General features: G+C 48.2%; 1 protein-coding gene across 1 annotated transcript in view; it reads right to left on the bottom strand.

The window, feature by feature from the left end:
* Positions 1-16,137, bottom strand: part of SAMD4B (sterile alpha motif domain containing 4B) — a 38,273-nt gene extending 22,136 nt beyond the window's left edge. Inside the window, exons 1-2 of the mRNA XM_045987571.1 lie at positions 16,055-16,137; positions 1,410-1,812 (exon numbers count right to left, since the gene is read on the bottom strand). Coding sequence (XP_045843527.1) covers positions 1,410-1,605 — 196 coding nt within the window. The 5' untranslated portion in view covers positions 1,606-1,812; positions 16,055-16,137. The remainder of the gene's footprint in view (positions 1-1,409; positions 1,813-16,054) is intronic.
* Between the last annotated feature and the right edge of the window lie 4,661 nt (positions 16,138-20,798).

The raw sequence follows: 20,798 nt of genomic DNA, 5'->3' as shown, positions 1-20,798 counted from the left end.
GGGAGGGAGGAGGGGTTGAGCTCTGAGCCTGCTGCAGCCTTGCTAGGTTCTTGCTCTCACTCATACTGGATTTAAGCCAGTATGACTCCTGGCCTAGGAGCCCCCTCACCCTATAACCATGGTGCTTCTGTGACTTGGTACACAAAAATTCAGAAAAATAAACGTGACTGTTACCAAGGCAGATGGGTTTGGGGAGATGAGGGAAGCCAGGCAACTCTGGCTCCCCAGTCCCAATCTTAGCAGTCCACTGTGGATTTCCTCACCTATAAAATGAGGATAATAACAGCACCTATTTCATGGGTTTGTTGTTAGGACTAAATGAGTTACTGACAATAAAAACCATTTACATTTATTAAGCGTTTACCAACATGCCAGATACTGTTTTCAGAGTTCACAACTACCCTAGAAGGTAAGCAGTTATTGTCTTGATTTTAAAGATGAAGAAACCAAGGCTCAGAAAGATTAAGTTACTTCGTTATATCGCAAATGACAGAACTGGGACTTAAACCCAGACAGTCTGACTCTAGAGCCACCAAAGAAGACTGCTTTCAAAGTTAGTATACAAGGCAGTATTTGGCTTGTTTTAAGGGCTTGACATGAACCATTATCATGGGGAAGAAGGTGGGAACTGACACAGAGCCCCTAGGTGTCCTCCCCAGTTAGCTTTCAGGTAGTACGACTTGCCCTCTTCTCTGGCCTCTATCTCTCTCTCACCCATCGCTGAGGTCAACAGCTCTCCAACTAGCCCTGTGGAGGCCCAGAGGCCAGAATGGCTTCAGGAGTGTCCCCTGAGAGGGTTCTCTGGCCCAACTCTTGTCTACAACTGGGGGTCTTGGGACAGACAGTTCTACAGACACCTGGCTCAGCCATCCCAACGCCAACCTCACGGGACACAGAGTATCTCTCTACTGAGTGCAGAGGGACCAAATCTAAACTCAAAAGTCTCTTGAAGCTGTTTATGCCTTAAGTCCATCTTACCTTTGGGAGTAAAGAGAAGTTTAAGATGACTAGTAAATTTTGGAAGAATTCTAAAATTCCCTCCTAACTCTGCATCCTGAAGCTTAAGAATTATTTGCTCAGCTTCCAACCCCCTTCACAGTAATGACTTTAGTCTCTTCCTCTGTCACCTAGACAGGCCACCTATGTAACTCTTCCTCTGCTATGGGATGTTTCCGGTTTGCACTGTCCTCCCCAGGAACCCCCACATCTCAGTACATCTGGCAACAACATAACCCTGAGAAGAGACATATAATGATAACTTGGGAGGTCAGGGACTCCCCACCCACCAACAAGCTCAGAACCCACATTCCTCAGCACCATTGTGGGGGTGGGCCTCCTCGGCCCTCTGACATCAGCTCTTGTTCCAGGTCTCCCTTCCACTGCGCTTGTCTCTAGGGGTGGAGACTCACCAGCACTGTTGGCCTCCGACTCCAGCAGGTGGATGTCATTGCAGTCCGCTAGCGAGTGCTCCAGGCAGAGCTGCAGGAAGCGGGCCTGGGTGCGAGTGACCCGCTTCAGAAGTGAGAGCAGGGCCACCGTCTGCTCACACTCATTCCAGCCCTTGAACCAGCCAGCGAGGATGCCCACCTGGTCTCGGAACATCATGGTGCCGGGCCTGGGGCCAGGGTGGGGGGGACGGCGGTGGCGAGGGCCAGCGCCGTCACATGGTCTCGGCTCGGGGCTCCTGTTACCTCTCCCCTGAGGGCCAGGGCTTGAGGATGTTCCCTGGCGTGGTGGCAACGGGCAGTGGGGGGAGGAGGAAACCTGCTCACATCGGGGGAGGTCTTGGTCCAGTCACAACTCTCCAGGCTCCTAGAAAAGGAAGTAAGGGGGTCAGACAGAATGAAAGGGCTGAACTGGTGTGGTCAGTGCTGGCTGAGGGGGTAAGGAGGCTTCATGCCTTCCTCTCTCAGGGTATCTGCTCTGCTGAGTCCCTGGGGAGAGATGGAAGCCAATTACCAGATAAGAAACCAATTTTCCTTCCAATCTACAGATTCAGAGAAAAAGTTTGATTGGGATTCAGAGAGACTAAGGAGAAGATGTTGCCCAGCAAGCCTCACTGTCATAGGACCAAAGGAAGCAGAATAAGTTGGTAGGATTTTCCAGAGATGGGAAATAGGAGAGGCTGCACACTATAGGGTAAGATCTGAATTAATGGAGACCTGGTCCCAGGTGACACATGACCCCCAGTACATGCCTTGACCTTGCTGGTCTCTGGCCACCTCTTCTGAGAGTGGGAAAGAGTGACAGCTCACCTGGTAAGAGGACTACATGCAGTTTATATTATTTCAATCTAAGCCTCACAAAGCGAAGATGTGAATGGACGATGTGAGTGGTGATCCCAGTGGAGATCTCGAGTATGCAGATAGCTAACTCATCAGTAACTGCCTCAGTGTCCATGGGTACAGGGACGGACAAAGTCTTTTTCAAAGATTTCCAACAGGCTGGGGGATCTCACCTCCTTCAATCCAGCTCTGTCACTCTGAGAAAGGTGCACCTCTGATCTCTAAGCTCTCACTCATCTCTGCTCTGAGGTGAGTCTCCCCCAGACCTCTTCTTCATTCCCCTGAAGGTTACTCCTGACCCAAGTTCTCTGGGTTGGTAAGTCCCCTTGGTTCCCAAAGACTCCAGACTGTCATCCAGACTCCTAAGAGCACAGAGGATGCCAACCTGAGAGGGGTCACATCCAAAGTTAAAAAACTCCCAAGAGGGGAGGCTGGGTGGCTCAGTGCGTTAAAGCCTCTGCCTTTGGCTCAGGTCATGATCCCAGGGCCTGGGATGGAGCCCCACATCGGGCTCTCTGCTTAGCGGGGAGCCTGCTTCCTCCTCTCTCTCTGCGTGCGCCTCTGCCTACTTGAGATCTCTCTCTGTGAAATAAATAAATAAAATCTTAAAAAACAAAACAAAACAAAACAAAAAAACCAAACAACTTCCAAGCAAGAAAGTGTCCAAATTCCTCTCTCAGACAGGAACTACACAGGAGCTGTGTTAACTGGGCAGACAACAGGCCTATCCTTCAGTTGACTGATTTCTGGACACTACTCTGAAGCCTTTTTCTAAGTGTCTTGAGCTCCAGGTCTCCACTCACATTTCCCTGTCTCTCCTGCTACCAGTGCCTTGGCTCTATCCCCAAACCACATTTGGCTCCATCTCCTTCTGGCTGCCAAAGGACTGAGAACTCCACACAAAGACCCACTGAACCTACTGGGCTCAGATCTTAGAGAGCTACTGCCATCTCCCTGAACTTCCATGCTCCTGCTGAAGAGGGCTGTGAGGTCCATCTGAAAATGGCCGTGATTCACCTGGCAAATCCTCTGTGGGACACCTGAACAGAGCAAACTGGCTCAGATGTCAATCCATTTGGCTATAAGGAAAAGCGCAGGGGAAATGAAACATGTTCCAAGTTAAACAGATCTCCCAGATATCCTTTTATTTATCTCTACACTCAATGTGGGGATTGAACTCATGACCTCAAGATTGAGATTTGTACACTCTTCTGACTGAGCCAGCCACGTGCCCCCAGAAATCTTTTTTTAAAAGGAAATCAATCGTTGCCTCCTGGCTTAAATCCTCCGACTTCCCACTGCACTTAAATGAAACCTAAACTAAACCTGACCATATCTTGGCCTACAGGGCCCTGCAAGACTCCTGTGGCCTCTCCAGCCTCATCCTGTACCAAGATTTGTTATTCACTGGAATTCTCCTCCTCCAGACCTACTTATGGCTGGCCCCTACTTGTCACTCAGGTTTCAGCTCAATTGTTACTTCCTGAGAGAGCTTCCCTGACCACCCAATCTAAGGAGTCTGTCATATTAATACTATTTCTTCTATATAATTTGACATCCTCAGGTATCATCATCTTATTTTTGTTGTTTCTCTTTCCACCAAAAAGCTAGCTATAGGGTCACTTGGTGCCCAGAACAGTGACTGGCACATAGATGGTGCTCAATATGTATTTGCTGAAAGAATGAATAAAGATGGTAAGCATGGAAGTCACACTTGAGATTTCTTACAGCCTCAGGGCGAGAAGATGATAGAAGGAATGGCCCACCGAATGGTAAATAGATTTAGAAACCTGTCCCAAGAGAAAAATTTGAAGGCACTGGGGAAATTTCTCCAGGGGAAGAAAAGACTCAGAAAGAATGACATAACGGACTTCGAATATCTGAAGGGGTAGCACACAGAAGAGGAATTAGATTTGTTCTTTTACTCCAGAGGAGAACCAGGGAAAATGGCTGGAAGTGAGAGGTGACATGGGAAATGTAGAGAGTCAAGAAAATTCAGTTCTAGTCTTGCCCCAGACACCGATTCACTTTGATCTTTAAACTAGTCTGCTTCCCTTCCCTGCAATGTGTAAGGAGCCAGACCAGATCAGACACAACAAATGGGTTTTACCTCACAGGCTAACTCCAAACGACTGGTAGTGGCTGCCTGGAGCACTGTGGTGAGAAGGATCCCGAAGAAATGAAGCAACAGGAACAGCCATCAAAGGGCAATGATTAATAAACTGGGGACACACCTCACATGATGGGATACTGTGTAGCTTTTAAAAACATGCTTGATCCTGATAGCAGAATACAAAAAACACAACAGAACTATACAGTGTTTGATCTTTAACCACCAACCTGCAGGGATGATCATAAGCTCCGTAGTAATACATGCCATACAATCACATTTTTATAAAAAGATAAAAAGCCATACAAAAACCCTTATATATCTTACAGTATCTATATACGCATGTGTATAAAGAAATGTGTACAAGGACACACCCTGGGCTGTTCACACTGGTTACCTAGGAGAGAAGGAATTATTAACTTTCTTCATATAACTTTGTAGCATTTCACTAGTTGCAAGTAAACATATATTACTTTCGTAATTTTCAAAGAATTTTATTTGAAAAAGTTTTATGGTTGCATTCTACTTTCCGGTTCAGTGAGAAAGAACACGGTGATTGATTATCAATGTTTGCCCTGGATGCAGGATGGATGAGCGGTAGTTCACATGCCTGAAATAATCATTTCCCCTTCCCAGCTCCAGCATTTTGTGGATTTCTGCCCCAAGGAGACAGCAGCTGCCTCAACATAAGGAAGAATTTTAAAATAATATATCTGTCCAAGAAGGGAACTGGCTGCCATGTGAGGAGGTAATAAGCTCCTTGGCTGCTGGAAGTGGTCAAGTGGAGGCTAGATGAACATCCCTTGGGAGTGGGAGGGATTCCTTCACTGGGTAGCAACTCATAAGATAGAAGGACATGTTACTATTTCAGAGGGAACATTTGTGACGAGACGTTTGATATGCCAACAGCATTTACGGCAAAAAGATGAACAAATCCATGAACAAGACCAAAGATATACACTCTCTTTCCCATAAACTTTTACTGGGTTGTTACTTTTGCTAAGCAACATCACTGTGCCCCTCAAATAAGCTGCTGACCAGCTTCTTTCCCCAAATAAGTAAAGCTGTGGGACAGGGCAGGGTCTCAAACATGACACTTAATATTAAGGCCAGGTTTTGAATGAAGCACGCTGGTGAGGACTACAGTGAGTTGAAAGCACTCACCCTGTCTAAAGGCAGAAGTCACTTATTTTAGCTCTAATCAACTGCTGCCATAGGGGAACGTGGGCCCAGTATTGTTAGGTTTAGTAAATTAGTTTTTTTTTTTTTCCAGTTTTTTGTTTGTTTTTTAAAGAGGAGGGGCGCCTGGGTGGCTCAGTGGATTAAGCCGCTGCTTTCGGCTCGGGTCATGATCTCAGGGTCCTGAGATCGAGCCCCGCATCAGGCTCTCTGCTCTGCAGGGAGCCTGCTTCCTCCTCTCTCTCTGCCTGCCTCTCTGCCTACTTGTGATCTCTCTGTCAAATAAATAAATAAAATCTTAAAAAAAAAAAAATTTAAAGAGGAACCAGAAATCAGGATTTTTAAATAAAATTCAGCTATTTTTAAATATTGGAAGCACGGGTGCCTGGGTGGCTCAGTGGGTTAAAGCCTTTGCCTTCAGCTCAGGTCATGATCTTAGGGTCCTGCGATCGAGCCCCACATCGGGCTCTCTGTTCAGCAGGAAGCCTGCTTCTCCCTCTGTCTCTGCCTGCCTCTCTGCCTACTTGTGATCTCTGTCAAATAAATAAATAAATATCTAAAAAAAAATAAAAATAAAAAATAAATATTAGAAACAAATTAATATTAAAACAGCAAAAATGAACCATAATCTAAGAAACAAACAAAGCCTGTGGCCTGTAGTCCTCGGAAGAGATAGACACAAACTGGGAAAAGACCAAAAGTCTGCTAACTATCCTTCTCTCTCAAGCCACCCAGCTGCTCGGGAACATGACTGGCAGAGAGAATCTAATGCCCAGCCATGGCTCTGACAATCCTCAGTAAACACTAAGGGGTTTAGAGCAACAGTCACTTTTAGGACAGGAGAAGGATGCTGGGTGTTTGGTGTGGACAGTGACTGGAGAGGACTGTGTGGCCTTCTTCCATTGAAGGGCCAGAGGTCCCCAGCTACCTCCTGTCCTGGGTGCTTGGCAGCAACGAGAAGGGAAGGGCTGCGCTGGTATGATGGCCAGGAAAGAGGTATCAGCACCGGCTACTGCAAGGCACTTTACTGTGATGGATTCTGGTGGATCTGCTTGCCAAACAGCCATTCTCATCTTCTGGTACCTTTGGAAAATTAAAGGTCTTCCTTGGCTCCAGGAGTAGACACAGAAAACCTACTGGCCAAGAAAAGTCCTCACTGGATTCCTGCTGGAACTACTGGGGAGAATAAGTTCTCCATTAAAGCTGCTCACATTATGCAACATCTCCTGATGTTACCGGCTGCCACTTCTGCTACCTCACAGTGAGAGCCTGTCTCAGAACGAAGCTAACACAGATGAAAGCAGAGTCAAGAGGTAAGGGGACAAAGAGGGAGCCTTGTTCACATATGAAGCTCTGGATCAAATCCAGCTAGCGTGAAGCCTCCTCACCTCAAACTCTTCAGTTATATGGGCCAATAAATTCCTTTTGGGCGAAGGACACTTGGAGTTGTGTTTCTATCACTTGAAGTTGGAAGAACCTTGACTGCTCCCATACAAAAACAGAACTCACCACTGCTCTGGTCTTGTATTCATGTGACCAAAAATGACTCTCTCCTTTGAGGCAAGACACTAGAAGGGGACCCCTATGGCAAAATCCTCTTGGACAGTCCCAATATTACTGCTGCCATATTTGGTCTTCAATGGACCAAGTAACCTTCTTTGGAAGCATCTACCAACCCTGGAGGGTGGGAAATGAAGGCAAAATTGGCTAAGCGGTTCTAGGAAAAACCGTTCACTAGGCTCCCTTCTTTGGCTTCAAACAGCTAGAAGTGGCCCGCAGATAGGAGATACCTCCACAGGTCAGCTCTCCTCATTCAGAAGCCAGGCTGTGGAGTCAGATGTGGCTGAAACCTGGGGTCTCCTGCTGACACTTACTTGCTCTGTTGACCTTAGGCAAGTAACTCAGTTCTTCTTCAGTGAATCTTGTTGTAAGAATGAAATGAAACAATGTGTATAAAAATAACTATATGAATGCTTAGCATATCTCCCTATACCACCTATTGTGTCATATGCTAGACCTTATGCTAACAGCTTTTTGTGGATGAGTTCATTTGATTCTAAAAACAACATATATGCTATATTTCACATATATACATGAGGCACACATGTATTATACACCTATCTACAGATGTACACACACAATATTATCCTATTATAAAATTATAAAATAAATAAAAATATTATCCAATATTATAAAAAATCATTTTACAAAAGGAGAAACAGACACAGAACAGGTTAAGTCACCTAAGACTATACCCAGCTGAGCTGAGATTTTCAAGGACTGTCTGTCCGGCTTTAGAGTTCTTGCTTGTTCCCAAGAATGTTACAACCTCTTGTAAGTTCGCTTCCACTACCTAGAAAAGTTGGGCAGAAGATAAACCCTTTAATGCCAACATCTCTGGATAAATAAGGTGGCCTTGTTAGCCTTCTTACCCATTCTTAGGCCCTCTGTAGCACCCACCCAGGCCTCTGAGGAACTCATACAGGTACCAGACTAGTTACCTAAGGTTAACTCACTATCCTGACTTGAGAAGAACAGGAGAATGTCAGATGCCAAGGAAGCTCAACTTCTATTTTATAAAGATCAACCATTATTTTCAGAAACTCTTGAAATATGTACACAAAATATGTATACTATTGTCTCAGTCAAGAATGAGGCTTTTGTATGAATAGTTCTCGGGAACAGAGGGAGAGGAGGGGAGAAGCCAGACAGGGCCTCCTGGAAGATAAGGTCAGCCTGGAAAGCTGTGGGAAACCCTGAAGTAGAGAGGAAGCTGGTGTCCCGTCCCCCTTGTCCCCATGTATTGCTCTCTTTCACTCATCCCACGCTTAAATGGGTTGACCCTTCCCCCAATGTAACTCTATCTTTAGCTCTTTCCTTTCTCTATACTAGTATCCACTTGATAATCAACTCCCACAGGTTCAACTATCACCTTTTTGTGGACAACTCAGAATTTCTTTCTTTTTTTTTTTTTTTAAAGATTTTGTTTATTTATTTGACAGAGAGAGATCACAAGTAGGCAGAGAGGCAGGCAGAGAGAGAGGAGGGGAAACAGGCTCCCTGCTGAGCAGAGAGCCTGACATGGGGCTCGATCCCAGGACCCTGGGATCACGACCTGAGCCGAAGGCAGAGGCTTTAACCCACTGAGCCACCCAGGCGCCCCAACTCAGAATTTCTTAAAGTCATCTTGGACTCCTTTCTCTTCCATAAGATCTATTCATCTGGTCTTGATAATTCCTCTTTTTTTTTTTTTTAAAGATTTTGTTTATTTATTTGACAGAGAGATCACAAGTAGGCAGAGAGGCAGGCAGAGAGAGTGAGAGGGAAGCAGGCTCCCTTCAGAGCAGAGAGCCAGACGTGGGACTCGATCCCAGGACCCTGAGATCATGACCCGAGCCAAAGGCAGCGGCTTAAACCACTGAGCCACCCAGGCGCCCCAATTCCTTTTTTCTTAACATCAACTAAACATGCCCTCCTTTTTCTTTCCCAAAACTCAAGTGGCTCTGGGACCACACTGTCTGGGTTGGAAACAGAATCCTACCATTTACTACCTGTGTAACTTTGGGCAATAGATTTCACCTTGCTGTGACTGTTTTCTCATCTGTAAAATGGGTTTAAAATAGTACCTACTCTCATAGAGCTGTTAGCTATTATCATCCCGGATTCTTCTCTTTCTCTAATCCCATTATTTTAATTTTTTATTAACATATAATGTATTATTAGCCCTAGGGGTACAGGTCTGTGAATCGTCAGGCTTACACACTTTACAGCACTCACCATAGCACATACCCTCCCCAATGTCCTTAACCAACCACCCTCTCCCTACCCCTCACCCCCCGGCTCTCTAATCCCATTATTAAGTCCTATTTTCTCTATACCGAAAATACATCTATTTCTCTCATTTTTTACTGCCACCATCAAGTTACCATCTTTTTTCATCTGGACAAATGTAATGCCTCCTAATCTACCTCCTGCTTCCATTTTTACCTGTTTTCCTTGCAGAAACTAATGAACTTTTTTTTTTTTCTTTTAAGATTTTATTTGAGAGAGAGTGAGAGCTGAGAAGGTTAGAGGGAGAAGTGGGCTCCCCATGGAGCTGGGAACCCGATGCGGGGCTCGATCCTGAGATTCCGGGATCATGACTTGAGCCGAAGGCAGTTGCTTAACCAACTGAGCCACCCAGGCACCCACCAGTGAAAATCCTTAACAAAGAAAGAAGAAAAGAAAGTAACGAAGTCAGACCATGTCACTGTCTTGCTTTAAAAACCCTCTATAGCTTCCCAAGTCTCTTAAATGAACATGTAAACTCCTTACCAAGGCCCACAAGGCCCTTTGTGATCTAGACTTTGTCAACCTCTCCAATTCCTTGCCCCTTCTCCCTCACACTGGTTTCCCTGTCGTTCCTTGAACACATCTCAAGGCTTCTGTCGCTTTTGTTGACCCCTCCCCAGATCACCACATGGCTCGTTCTCTCCCATCAATCAGATCTGGGTTCATATGTGCCCCAGTCTTCCTCATCTCCCCAGGAAGGAGTTTTTGGTCTGATATCATTGAAAGGCATTTCTTTGAAGGCTGCAGCTCTTCCAGAAATGTCTAGACTGTAAGATCCATGAAGGAAGGAAAGACTGTAGCTGTATTATCCACTGCTATGCTTTCAGTTCCTAGCATAGCACCTGGCACACAGCAAGCACACCCTCAATATATCTGTGAAATATTCCTCCCCCGCCCCCCGCAACCCTTACAGCAGTCCTTTCTTCACATAAAACAATGCTTAGACTGGAATGCCCCACTCCAAGATCACCCCACAACTATGCCTTCTCATCTTTCAGGTTATCAGGTTCAACTGTCACCTCCTCAGAGGTCAATTCTGACCATCCTGAATATAGTGGCCACAGCGACCCTCTTTTTCACTCTACTGTTTTAATTTCTTCATAGCACATATCACTGATTTGTTTATGTATCTCTCCATTGCCCCATCAGAATGTAAGTGCCATGAGTTCCAATACCTCGACTGTTTCTTTAGTGCTGTATGTCCAGTACCTAGAAAAGTGCCTCCACAAATTGTTTAACTGCTAGAATTGAAACTTATACACTGCATACACTGTTGTTCTATAACCTGCCCTCAATCAGACTTTATTCAACAAATTTACACTAAAACAAAACAAAACTCTACTCAAAGTAATTTACCTAACTCTTCACAAAGTTCAGAGTCCAAAAAACCCAAAGCTGAGGTACAGAACTGAACGCCACTACTCCTGGATTCCACTACCCTACCCTGGAGCTACCATGAAACCTGGGCAGCCATCTCTTCCCTATCTCTGTTAGTGAGATCCCAAAGGAAAGTCTGGTTGGGTCAGACTAACCATTGACTCTCTCTGGATCTAAACAATCACAGAGTGGAGAATGACTAGGGCTGAAGAACGAGGGAGGAAGGAGACTGGCGCCAGTACTCAGAAAGGTTGTGGAATGGAATCACAGCAACCTCAGCAAGCAAGAGACAATTCCAATTCCAGGGTATAGAACCCCAAACATGTCCCTAAGGATCTTCAGTTATTTCACATTTATTCAGGGAAGAAACCGTTTTCAAACTGGGGCTCTCAGCAAAGAGTTCTCTTTCCACTAAGGCTGTTAAGGAGGTAGGATGTAAGCCTGGAGTTGCTGAAGGCCATCTTAGTCACCACAAAGTAGAAACCTGTTGAGGATGAAGCTAACTCTTTGGAGAAATGGGCAGAGATTACTGAGAAGATTGTTTGAACTCCTGGGTAAAGCTAGGTCTGAAGCCAATCCAGACCTGGACTTTTTAGTAACACAAGCCAATTAATTGTCTTTTTTGATTAAACCAGTTTGAACTAAGGTTCTGTCATTTTTGTCTCTGGAGTACAGGCTCACATAAGCCATTTATTTATGAGCCATTTATTTTTGATAACACTGAGCAGTTATACACAGGGCATTGTTCTAGGTACTTTATATGTATTAACTAGTTCAATCCTTACAATAATTTTATAATATAGAATATCATTATTAGTTTCATTTTTTAGATGTGGAAACTAAGAACCAGAGTAAAATTTAAGTAATTATTCTAGGTCACAAAACTGGTAAGTGACAATGTAGGATGAAAATCCTGTCTGGCCCCAGAATCTGCATACTTAACCATTATGCTACAATGCCTCACTGCACCCAACCCTATGGGAACAGAAAATCCAACTCTATGACTCATGGCACTATCATCTTGAGACGGACAGGGTCCAGAGACCTTCTATTTGTGCCACCTGTCTTCAATTTCACCATTCGTAAAATGAGATTAATTGTAGCTTACCTACCTCATAGGGTTCCTATGAGGAACATGAGATGAGAAGACATGTGAAGTGTTTAGACATTGACTGGCAAATAGTAATTACTCAATAAATAGTAGCCATTAATATTATCACTCTATGGGTCACAAAAGTGCAGCTGGGAAATACAACAGAGATGGAAGAGATCTGTTGTTTTCTTTCATCTCTGTCCTTTAAATGAAGAGAAGAGATGCCATGGGTGGGAGATGAGAAGCCTTTCTTGTCTTTGGCCCACTGCAAAGCTGTTAACTGCCTAGAAGGCTACTCACCACCATCCCAACTCCTGTGGAACATCACCAAGCCCCAAAACCACCTTTCCATGAAGTCTTTACAGATAAAAGGATCCCTCTTTCACTGCCAAATTTCCACAGCATATAATTTGTACCTCATGTTCTGCCCCATGTACCTGCCCAAACCCTCTAAAGTACTGTGAGCACACTGAAGGCAGGCCCCACTCTTTATCCTGTGATCTCTGTTTCCTCTTCTAGACCCTAGAGAGAAACAGAATCCCTCAGAGAAAGCTGAGAGCCCTGTGGAGGTCCCAGACTCACAAAGGCTGAGAAGCTAACCAGGATGGGGTGAGGCAGGTCACCAAGAACAGGACCTAAGGCAGCTCAGAATCAGGAGTGAGCACACAGAAAAGTCCCTCAAACAGAAGTAGGAGGGGCAAGACAGCCTCTTCTAGGAGGAGAGGCAATGGGAGCTGGGTAGAGAGAGAGGACAAGGCGGGTGGGGAAGGTGTATAGAACCTGAATGGGGAGTGAGATCTGAAAAACTTAGAGATTTCTTGCCAAATGCAGAAGGAGGAGTTGCCCATTCTCTAATAATTCCCAGTAACTTACAGAGGGCAGATCCCAGTGTGGGATTCAGAGACAAGTAAGACACATCCCAGTACTTTCCAAACTTGCTAGTCCAGTGAGGATGAGTACACAAGTACATGAAAAACTACAAGGGAGAAGGTGAGTAGTGCTCTAAGAAGTAAAAGAGAGGACTCTCAACAGTAAGACACAGAGAATGAAAAGACCTGAGGGTGTCTTAAAGGAGAGTGTCTACGTGGAGAGAAACAGATGAAGATTAGAAATGGACATGTGTTCAAGGAGATAGCAATTTAAAGCAGAAGTCCCAAAGGCTGGGGTATGGTGTGGAGAGGAAGCCAGCAGGTGAAGTGCTGAGGGAGACCTGGAAAGAAACCATTCGGGGCGCCTGGGTGGCTCAGTGGGTTGAGCCGCTGCCTTCAGCTCGGGTCGTGATCTCGGGGTCCTGGGATCGAGTCCCGCATCGGGCTCTCTGCTCCGCGGAGAGCCTGCTTCCCTTCCTCTCTCTCTGCCTGCCTCTCTTGTGATTTCTCTCTGTCAAATGGATAAATCTTTAAAAAAAAAAAAAAAAAAGAAAGAAACCATTCAAGGTAGAATATGAAGTAATTGCTCAGAGGGTGGGGTAACCTCTGAGAGAAGCCAGAATCCTTTCAAGGAGGCAGATATTTTTGGAGGATGGATATTTCACAAAGGGGACTCTCAGGAAAATGGGGGTGGGCAGGAGTCCAGAGGTATACCCTGAAGCATCTTTCAGGGGTCTTTCTGTGGCAAAAGGGAGTGTCCTCTTGGGGGACAATGGTTCTCAAACTCAAGCATGCAGCAGAATCACCAGGTGGGTCCCTAAAACAGACTGCTGGATCCTACTCTCAGGTCTTCGGATTCAATAGGTCTGGGCTGGACCCAAGAATGTGCATTTCTAACCAGTTCCCAGGTGATGTTGATGCTGCTGGCCCAAGGACCATGCTTTAAGGATCACTGGTATAGGGGAAGGGATTCTTTAGTGAGGAGGCCCTCAAACGGGAAAAGGAAGGAGAAGCCTGCTGAAAAGCAAATGGGGGAGTCCTCAGGAAGTCTCTAAGGAGGGGGTTGAGGGTCTCTCAATCTCCAAAGGGAGGAGTCGTCTTTGAGGATGAAACCTAAAAAAAAATAGCCTGGGAAGTTTCCGAAGGTTGAGATTTCAAGAGGTGAGGCTGTCTCTTAAGGATCTTTTCATTAAAAGGAGACAGTGGAGGCTCTAGAGGGTGAGGGGAACCTGGAAGATGCTGGGGACCTCTGAAGGTCTGAAGGGGAAGGAGGCTCAGAGCTGAGAAGGATCTCTAAGTTGATTTCAAAGAAAAAAGAGGTGGTGAGAGGATGTAAACAGGAATCCTAAAAGGGGTAAATCTGATAGGGTACTGATAGGGTCACAGGTGGAAATGAGGCAATGTTCCGAAGAAGTCTCAGAAAGTGCTGAGGATTAGGCTGTCAATGCAGGGCAATTTTGAAGAAAATTCTCTAAAGGGTGTCTGCGGGAGGTGTGGTCTCCAGAGAAAGGCTTTGGATGTGCTGGAGCAGGATGGCAGAGATCTTTTCAGGAACTCCTAAGAGCTCAGATGAGGAGAAACCTCTGAGTAAAGTCTTCAAAAGATAAAGTATGGGAAAAGTGGGTCTTCTGAATAGAATGTGGGAATGTAAGAGTAGAAGGTCTTTCAGAAAGAATTCTGGGACTTTCTAAGAGCAGGACCTCAGTTATTTTAAGGGAAGACTGAATAGGGAGGAGGTTCTAGAGGATGTGAGGGAACCTGTGAGGAACAGCTCAGGAAGGGAAGTCTCTAGGAAAAGTGTCTTAGTAAGGTAGGAGGTCTCTGAACAGTGATTCAGTGGGTTCTGGGGGGTGTCGGAAGGGGCTCTGGGAGGGATTTCAAGGGCTTATCCCAGAAGAGCTCGAGGGGTTGCGAGGTCTCCAAGAAGATGTGAGAACGTCTTGGAAAAACTGCATCTCACAGAAATCATGAAGAGTCTTAAAATTTAACAGGTTTTGAAACTTCAACTAAAAGCCAGTCTAGAAAAGGGGATTTTTCAAGGGTCATCTAAAGAGGATTCTAGAGGATATGAGAGACTACAAGGGACCTTTTTGGAATCCTGAAGAAATCTGTGGAACATGTGGTGTAAGTTACCGGGAAAGAGATGGGATAGGTAATAGGACTTGTGGAAAAGGCTTTTGGAATATGGGATATGAGTTCTCCAGAGATCTCAGCGACTCTCTGGAGGAGGTATTTGGGAGAAGTGAGGGCGGTCTTGGGGGAAGATTCTTGAGGTATGTGAGGGTGATCTCTAAGGCATTCCAGGATGGTTAGACTTGGGGGACCCAAAATCTGTGGAAGGGTCCTAAGGGATGACTTTGCGAAGGTGGAGTGTGTATGGGAGATGGCTGGCGCTTGGGTGGAGGGAGGGTCCTCCAGGTGAATTTTGGGGATGTGAGGACATTTCAGAAAGTCTCTGAGGAAGACTTTTGGGGTCTATCAGGGACATTCCAAAGGACATGGTGGCAGGGGGGCGGTTTGGAGATTTGGGGGCCATGAGTGAAACATCTCCCAGGTGATTTCTGGTGTGGGGGTAGGTAGGAGGGAAAATGCTTGGGACCTGTGAGGGGGAAGACCTGGGGAGATGGTGGAGATATGCGAAATAGGTCTCTGGGGGAGATTTCTGGAATGTGCCGGGTCTGGAGGGGATCTCAGGGAGACTGCAGGAGATTTTTAGGGCTTATGAGGGAGGCTCGGGGAGGAGATATGACACACATTGTTGGAATAGATGAGGAGTGGCCTCCGGGGAATATTTCTGGACGGAGGAGGAGGATGGGGGATCTGGGGCCAGAGGAGGGGTTCGCTGAGGAAGATTTCCGAGACCTAAGCCGGCGTCTGGACAAGATTCTGGGGACGTAATGCCGGGGGGGTGTCTTTCGGAAAGACTTCGGGCCGGAGGAGGGGTGCGGGTTTTCAGGGGGCTCTGGGGCGGCTTTGGCGGGGCTGTGGGAACGCCCTCCAGGGAGGTGTCTGAGGCAGACCTGCGGGAGGGGGGCGTTCGGGGAGGGTCCCACGGCCCCTCGCGGTCCCCAGAGTGTGAGGAGGGTTTCGGAGAAAAGCTTCCCAGGCGGCCTGGGCAGGCGACTCGGGGGTCGGGGGTGGGGGATTCTCTCGAGGGCCGGGACCCCCGAGGCCCGCGCTCGCCGCCGCCCGCGGCTCGGGGTCCCTGAGGGGGCGGGGCCGCCCGCGCGGCCTGGGGCGCCCTGAGGTGAGCCCCGCGCGCCCCGACCCGCCGCCGCCCTGCCGCCGCCCGGCCCTGTTCGCGACTCACCGCCTCGGCCTCCGCCGCCGCCGCCGCCGCTCTGGCCTCCTCAGGCCCCCGCCGCCGCCGTCGCCCCCTCTCCGGCCCGCGAGCTCCCCTCCCTCCTCCCGCACCGACCACCGCCGCCGCCGCCGCCGCCGCCGCCGCCGCCGCCGCCGTCGCGCTGCGTCACCGCGCCGTGCGTCACCGCCCCTGGCCCCGCCCCTCCGGGGCCGCTGCGCTTCGGCATTAGCTCACGCCGCGATGACGAACGGCGCGCCAGCCAACGGGCGGCGAGGGCAGCCCGAAGGGCGGGAGGTGTACGCGGAGAAAGGCGGGGTCCTGGCGGAGAGGGGAGCGCTGGGGGTTGAGCGAGGCCCAAGAGGCCCGCCCCCCACGCGCTGGGATTGGTTGGCCGCGGGGCTGACGGACAGTCGGCCCCACAGGGACCTGGGGGCGGGCGGGAGGGGCGGGGGCGGGGCGCGCGCGGCGTTGCCATGGGCGACGGGCGCGGGGGAGCCGGGGATTGGGCCTCCCCGCCCGCAGGGGGCAGTCTCGCGCGCGTCTACCTCAGCGGCCTTGAGCTAGGTCACAATTCCTGAATCTGGTGTTCAAGGCCTGCCTCCCCGCCCCTCTTACACCGTCCGCCTAAGTTCTGGGCCCAGGTGGGCCCGAGCGGCCAGGTTACAGTTTGGCGCTCAGGCTTCCGGAGTCTCAGCTCTATCACCGCAACTCTGCCTGAACCTGCTGCTTCGTGTCCCAAGTGGGGCCGATGAAAGAGCCGATGCTAGAAAGCGCTTGGCACAATGGAGGCCGTCAACAAATGGGAGTTGTTGCTTTGACTACTGTAATCTGTTATCTGTTCATTCCACAAACTTCCCTGGATCTGGTGACTAAGCGGAGCGGGGGCCCTCACCCAGAAGGTGACCGAAACATGGCGTCTTAGAGGAACTCAAAGAAAATGCAGTCGGGGTGGATGGAGTGTAGAGTTCCGGGCAAGGAGTGGTAGGAAATGAGCTGTGGCCAGATGTTTGGCCACTTGAGGGAGTTTGGGCTTGTCTTGAGGACGCCAGGGAGCCATGGAAGGGCTTAAAGTCGGGGAGAGTTATGGTGAGTTGGGGATTTGGAAAGATGGCTCTGGCTTTCATATGGAGTGTGGATTGGAGGGAATAAAACTGGGGTCTTCAGTAAAGGGAGGCCGTTGGGGTGGAACAGGGGCGTTTGCAACGGGGTGGGACTGTGGGAGAGGGAGGAGGTGTGGGCGGGAGAGACTCCCAGGAGGTCTGGTGAACCTGTCTTGGGACTGGCTGGCTGCAGAGCCGGGAGAGAGGTTGAAATCCTAGACAAGGCCTCTGGGTGGGGGGTTAGGGGTTGGTGGTTTCTCCCTGAAAAGGAGACCCAGAGGAGAAGCAAGTTTGGAAGATGCTGAGTCCAGTGTGGGCTACCCAGCAGCGGGACGGGGGGGGGGGGGGGGGGGGGGGGGCCGAGGGCGGAGGCTGCACAGCACCGGGTCTGGAGCTTAAGGGAACTTGGGGCCGGAAACCAAGATTTGAGGTTCATCAAAGATGGTAATTGAAGGTGTGGGTGATCTAGCCTTGGAGGATACGAAGGACGAATGGAGACAAGGACTCAACAGAACCCTAAGAAAGGAGGACACCTAAGGTTTGAGCAAAGGAATGGGCATCTGTCCAAGACTGAGAAGGGACAGCAAGACAGGAAAATGCAGTGAGAAAAGTTCATTTCAAGCCAGGGTGGCAGAGGGTATCAAATCCCATCCACTATCCCCTCCGTTTAAGCAAAAACCTTCGCTGCATGTAGAGTAGTTCAATAGATACCTATTCATTTATTCACTCAGTGATACTCAAGTACCTAAGATGTGTCAGGGGTTTCAAGGTTCACTAGAACCTTGTTTCTAGAAATTCAACAATGGAACAAAGCTTACATTCATGCCTGAAGCTTACATTCTGGTTGAGGGGACACAATAAATAGATCTTATTTATTTATTTTGACAGAGAGATCAAAAGTAGGCAGAGAGGCAGGCAAAGAGAGAGGAGGAAGCAGGCTCCCCGCTGAGCAGAGAGGCCGATGTGGGGCTCGATCCCAGGACCCTGAGATCATGACCTGAGCTGAAGACAGAGGCTTAACCCACTGAGCCACCCAGGCACCCCTAGGGGACACAATAAGTAAATAAATACACAATAAGTAAATAAATGTAAATAAATACGTGACTACAGGGAAAAATAAAGCAAGCTGAGGGGATGGAGTGATAAGGTCAGCAGTGTTTTAGCTGGGGGAAAGGTGTCTGTGATCAGGTGAGGTTTGAGCAGAAATCTGAAGAAAGGGGGTAAACCATAAAGGAAAGTAGGTTCCTAAAAGAGGGAACAGCAAGTGCAAAGGTCCAGTGGCAGGCTTATTCACAGAACCACGAAGAGAATAATGTGGCTGCAATGGAGTGATCAAAGAGGGTAGGGTAGGAGGAGACAAGGTCCAGGTGGTAATGGAGGAGGGATGGTGGCAGATAAAGGCCAGTGTAAGGACTCTAGCTTTTACAATTAGCTTTTACCCAAATAACATGGAAGCTGTAGGAGGGTTTGAGAGAGGAAGTGTGTCATCTGCCTTGGGTTTTATTAGGATCCCTATGGCAGTCCTGTGAAAAATAGTGTGTGTGGGGGGGTGGTGCACAAGGGGACAGTGAGGAGGTTGCTGCAAGAGTTCAGGCAGGAGATGAAGGTGTGGGGAACCAGAGTATGGGCCGTGCATGGATGGGGGAGGTGGGTAGGTTCTGGTTACATATCCAAGTTCAGAACTGACAAGTCTGATGTACAATAACAGGAATGAGACAGGTTAAGGATGACAGACATCCACGTGGAGATACCAGCTCAGCAGCTGGATATAGGAGTCTACCTAGAGTTCTCAGAGAAATGTAGGCTGGAGAAATAATTGGGGTATGCCCTTTGTTTTTGTTTGTTTTGTTTTAAAAGATTTTATTTATTTATCTGACAGACAGAGATCACAAGCGGGCAGAGCAGCAGGCAGAGAGAGAGAGGAGGAAGCAGGCTCCCTGTCGAGCAGAGAGCCCAATGCGGGCCCGATCCCAGGACCCCGGGATCATGACCTGAGCTGAAGGCAGCGGCTTTAACCCACTGAGCCACCCAGGCGCGCCTAGGGGTATGCCCTTTGAAAGCCAAGAGACTTGATGAGATCAGGAGAGGACAGTAGGCGAAAAAGAGAAGGAGACGAAGGACTGAGCCCTGGGACACCCTACTGTTAAAAGGAAGAATCAGCAAGAGAGGCCAAGAAGGAGCACTGCCAGAACACTCGGAGGAAACCCACGCCAGGGTGTTGTCCTGAGAGCCAAGTGAAGAAAGTGTTTCTTCAGGGCACAGAGAGGTGACGGTGACACATGCAGCTGACGGGGCACAACAGACGAAGACTGAGAATTGACCAGTAGGTCCAACACCACAGAGGTCATTGGTGGCCCGGACAAGGCTATGTCAGGGTATGGGAACAGGAGTGACAATCTGCTGGGAGAGAGTTGAAGAGAAAATCAGGAGGAGACATTGGAGGCAGCAAGTGTAGAGGATTCTTTAGAGAAGTTTTGCTGAAAAGGGAAGGAAATGAATGGGCAATGCTGGACGGAAGTTAGGGTTCTTTGTTTGTAAGAAGGAAGACAACCTAGGGCGCCTGGGTGGCTGAGTTGGTTGAGCGACTGCCTTCAGCTCCGGTCATGATCCGTGAGTCCCAGGATCGAGTCCCACATCAGGCTCCCAGCTCCCTGGGGAGTCTGCTTCTCCCTCTGACCTCCCCTCTCATGCGCTCTCTCTCTCTCTCTCTCTCAAATAAATAAATAAAATCTAAAAAAAAATAAAAATAAAAAAGAAGAAGGAAGACAACCCCACGTGTAGGCTGAGAGGAAAGATCTAGTAGGGATGGGAACATTGATGATGCAGGGAAAGGGAGAATAGTTCCAGTGACGCCTGTCAGTCAGGGGATGGGGTGGGGTCTGGTGCCTGTGGAGGAATTCAGGAAGGTGGTGGTGGGGGAGGAGGCAATATGGTGGGCCAGCCACTGGGGGGCTGGAACCTGTGAAGAGTCTCTCTCCTTTTTTTTAAGATTTTATTTATTTATTTGACAGAGATCACAAGTAGACAGGGAGTCAGGCGGGTGGAGGGGGAACAGGCTCCCTGCTGAGCAGAGAGCCTGATGCGGGGCTTGATCCCATCCTGAGATCATGACCTGAGTTGAAGGCAGAGGCTTAACCCACTGAGCCACCCAGGCGCCCCTTGTAAAGAGTGTCTTTTTGGCTTTTATTTTCTCACTGAAATACAGGGAATTTTCCCATAAATTACTTCCCTTTTATTTCTCCTTTTTATGACAGGACACTGTATTGATTTGGGGGCAGGAGTTTGTGGTATAAGTAGGTTACATTATCTAGGACTTTGATTTTAATGGTGGGAAATGGGGCAACACAAAATGCACTTAATAAAAAAGGAGGTGCTGGTCTGACACAATTGGACACCATTGTTGTAGGGCCCATTATTAGGCCCCTGAAGCTGAATAAGTGCAGGAAAAAATCCAGCATTACCTGGGATAATGGAGTGGAGTCTTGATATCCCCATCAACATGGTGGGAGGCAGTTTGGCTAGCAAACATCCCTAAGCTCCCCTTTTTCTACTCTGGAATTAAAATATTCCAGAGTGGGGACGATCCAGGAGAACTTCCTGGAGGAGGGGAGGAGCTAAAGAGCTCTCTCTCTCTCTCTTTTTTAAAAATT

The sequence above is a fragment of the Meles meles genome, chromosome 19, assembly GCF_922984935.1.
Source record: "Meles meles chromosome 19, mMelMel3.1 paternal haplotype, whole genome shotgun sequence".
Classification (NCBI taxonomy): Eukaryota; Metazoa; Chordata; class Mammalia; order Carnivora; family Mustelidae; genus Meles; species Meles meles.
Note: the sequence above shows the minus strand (reverse complement) of the source record. Positions and strands in the feature narration are given on the sequence as shown.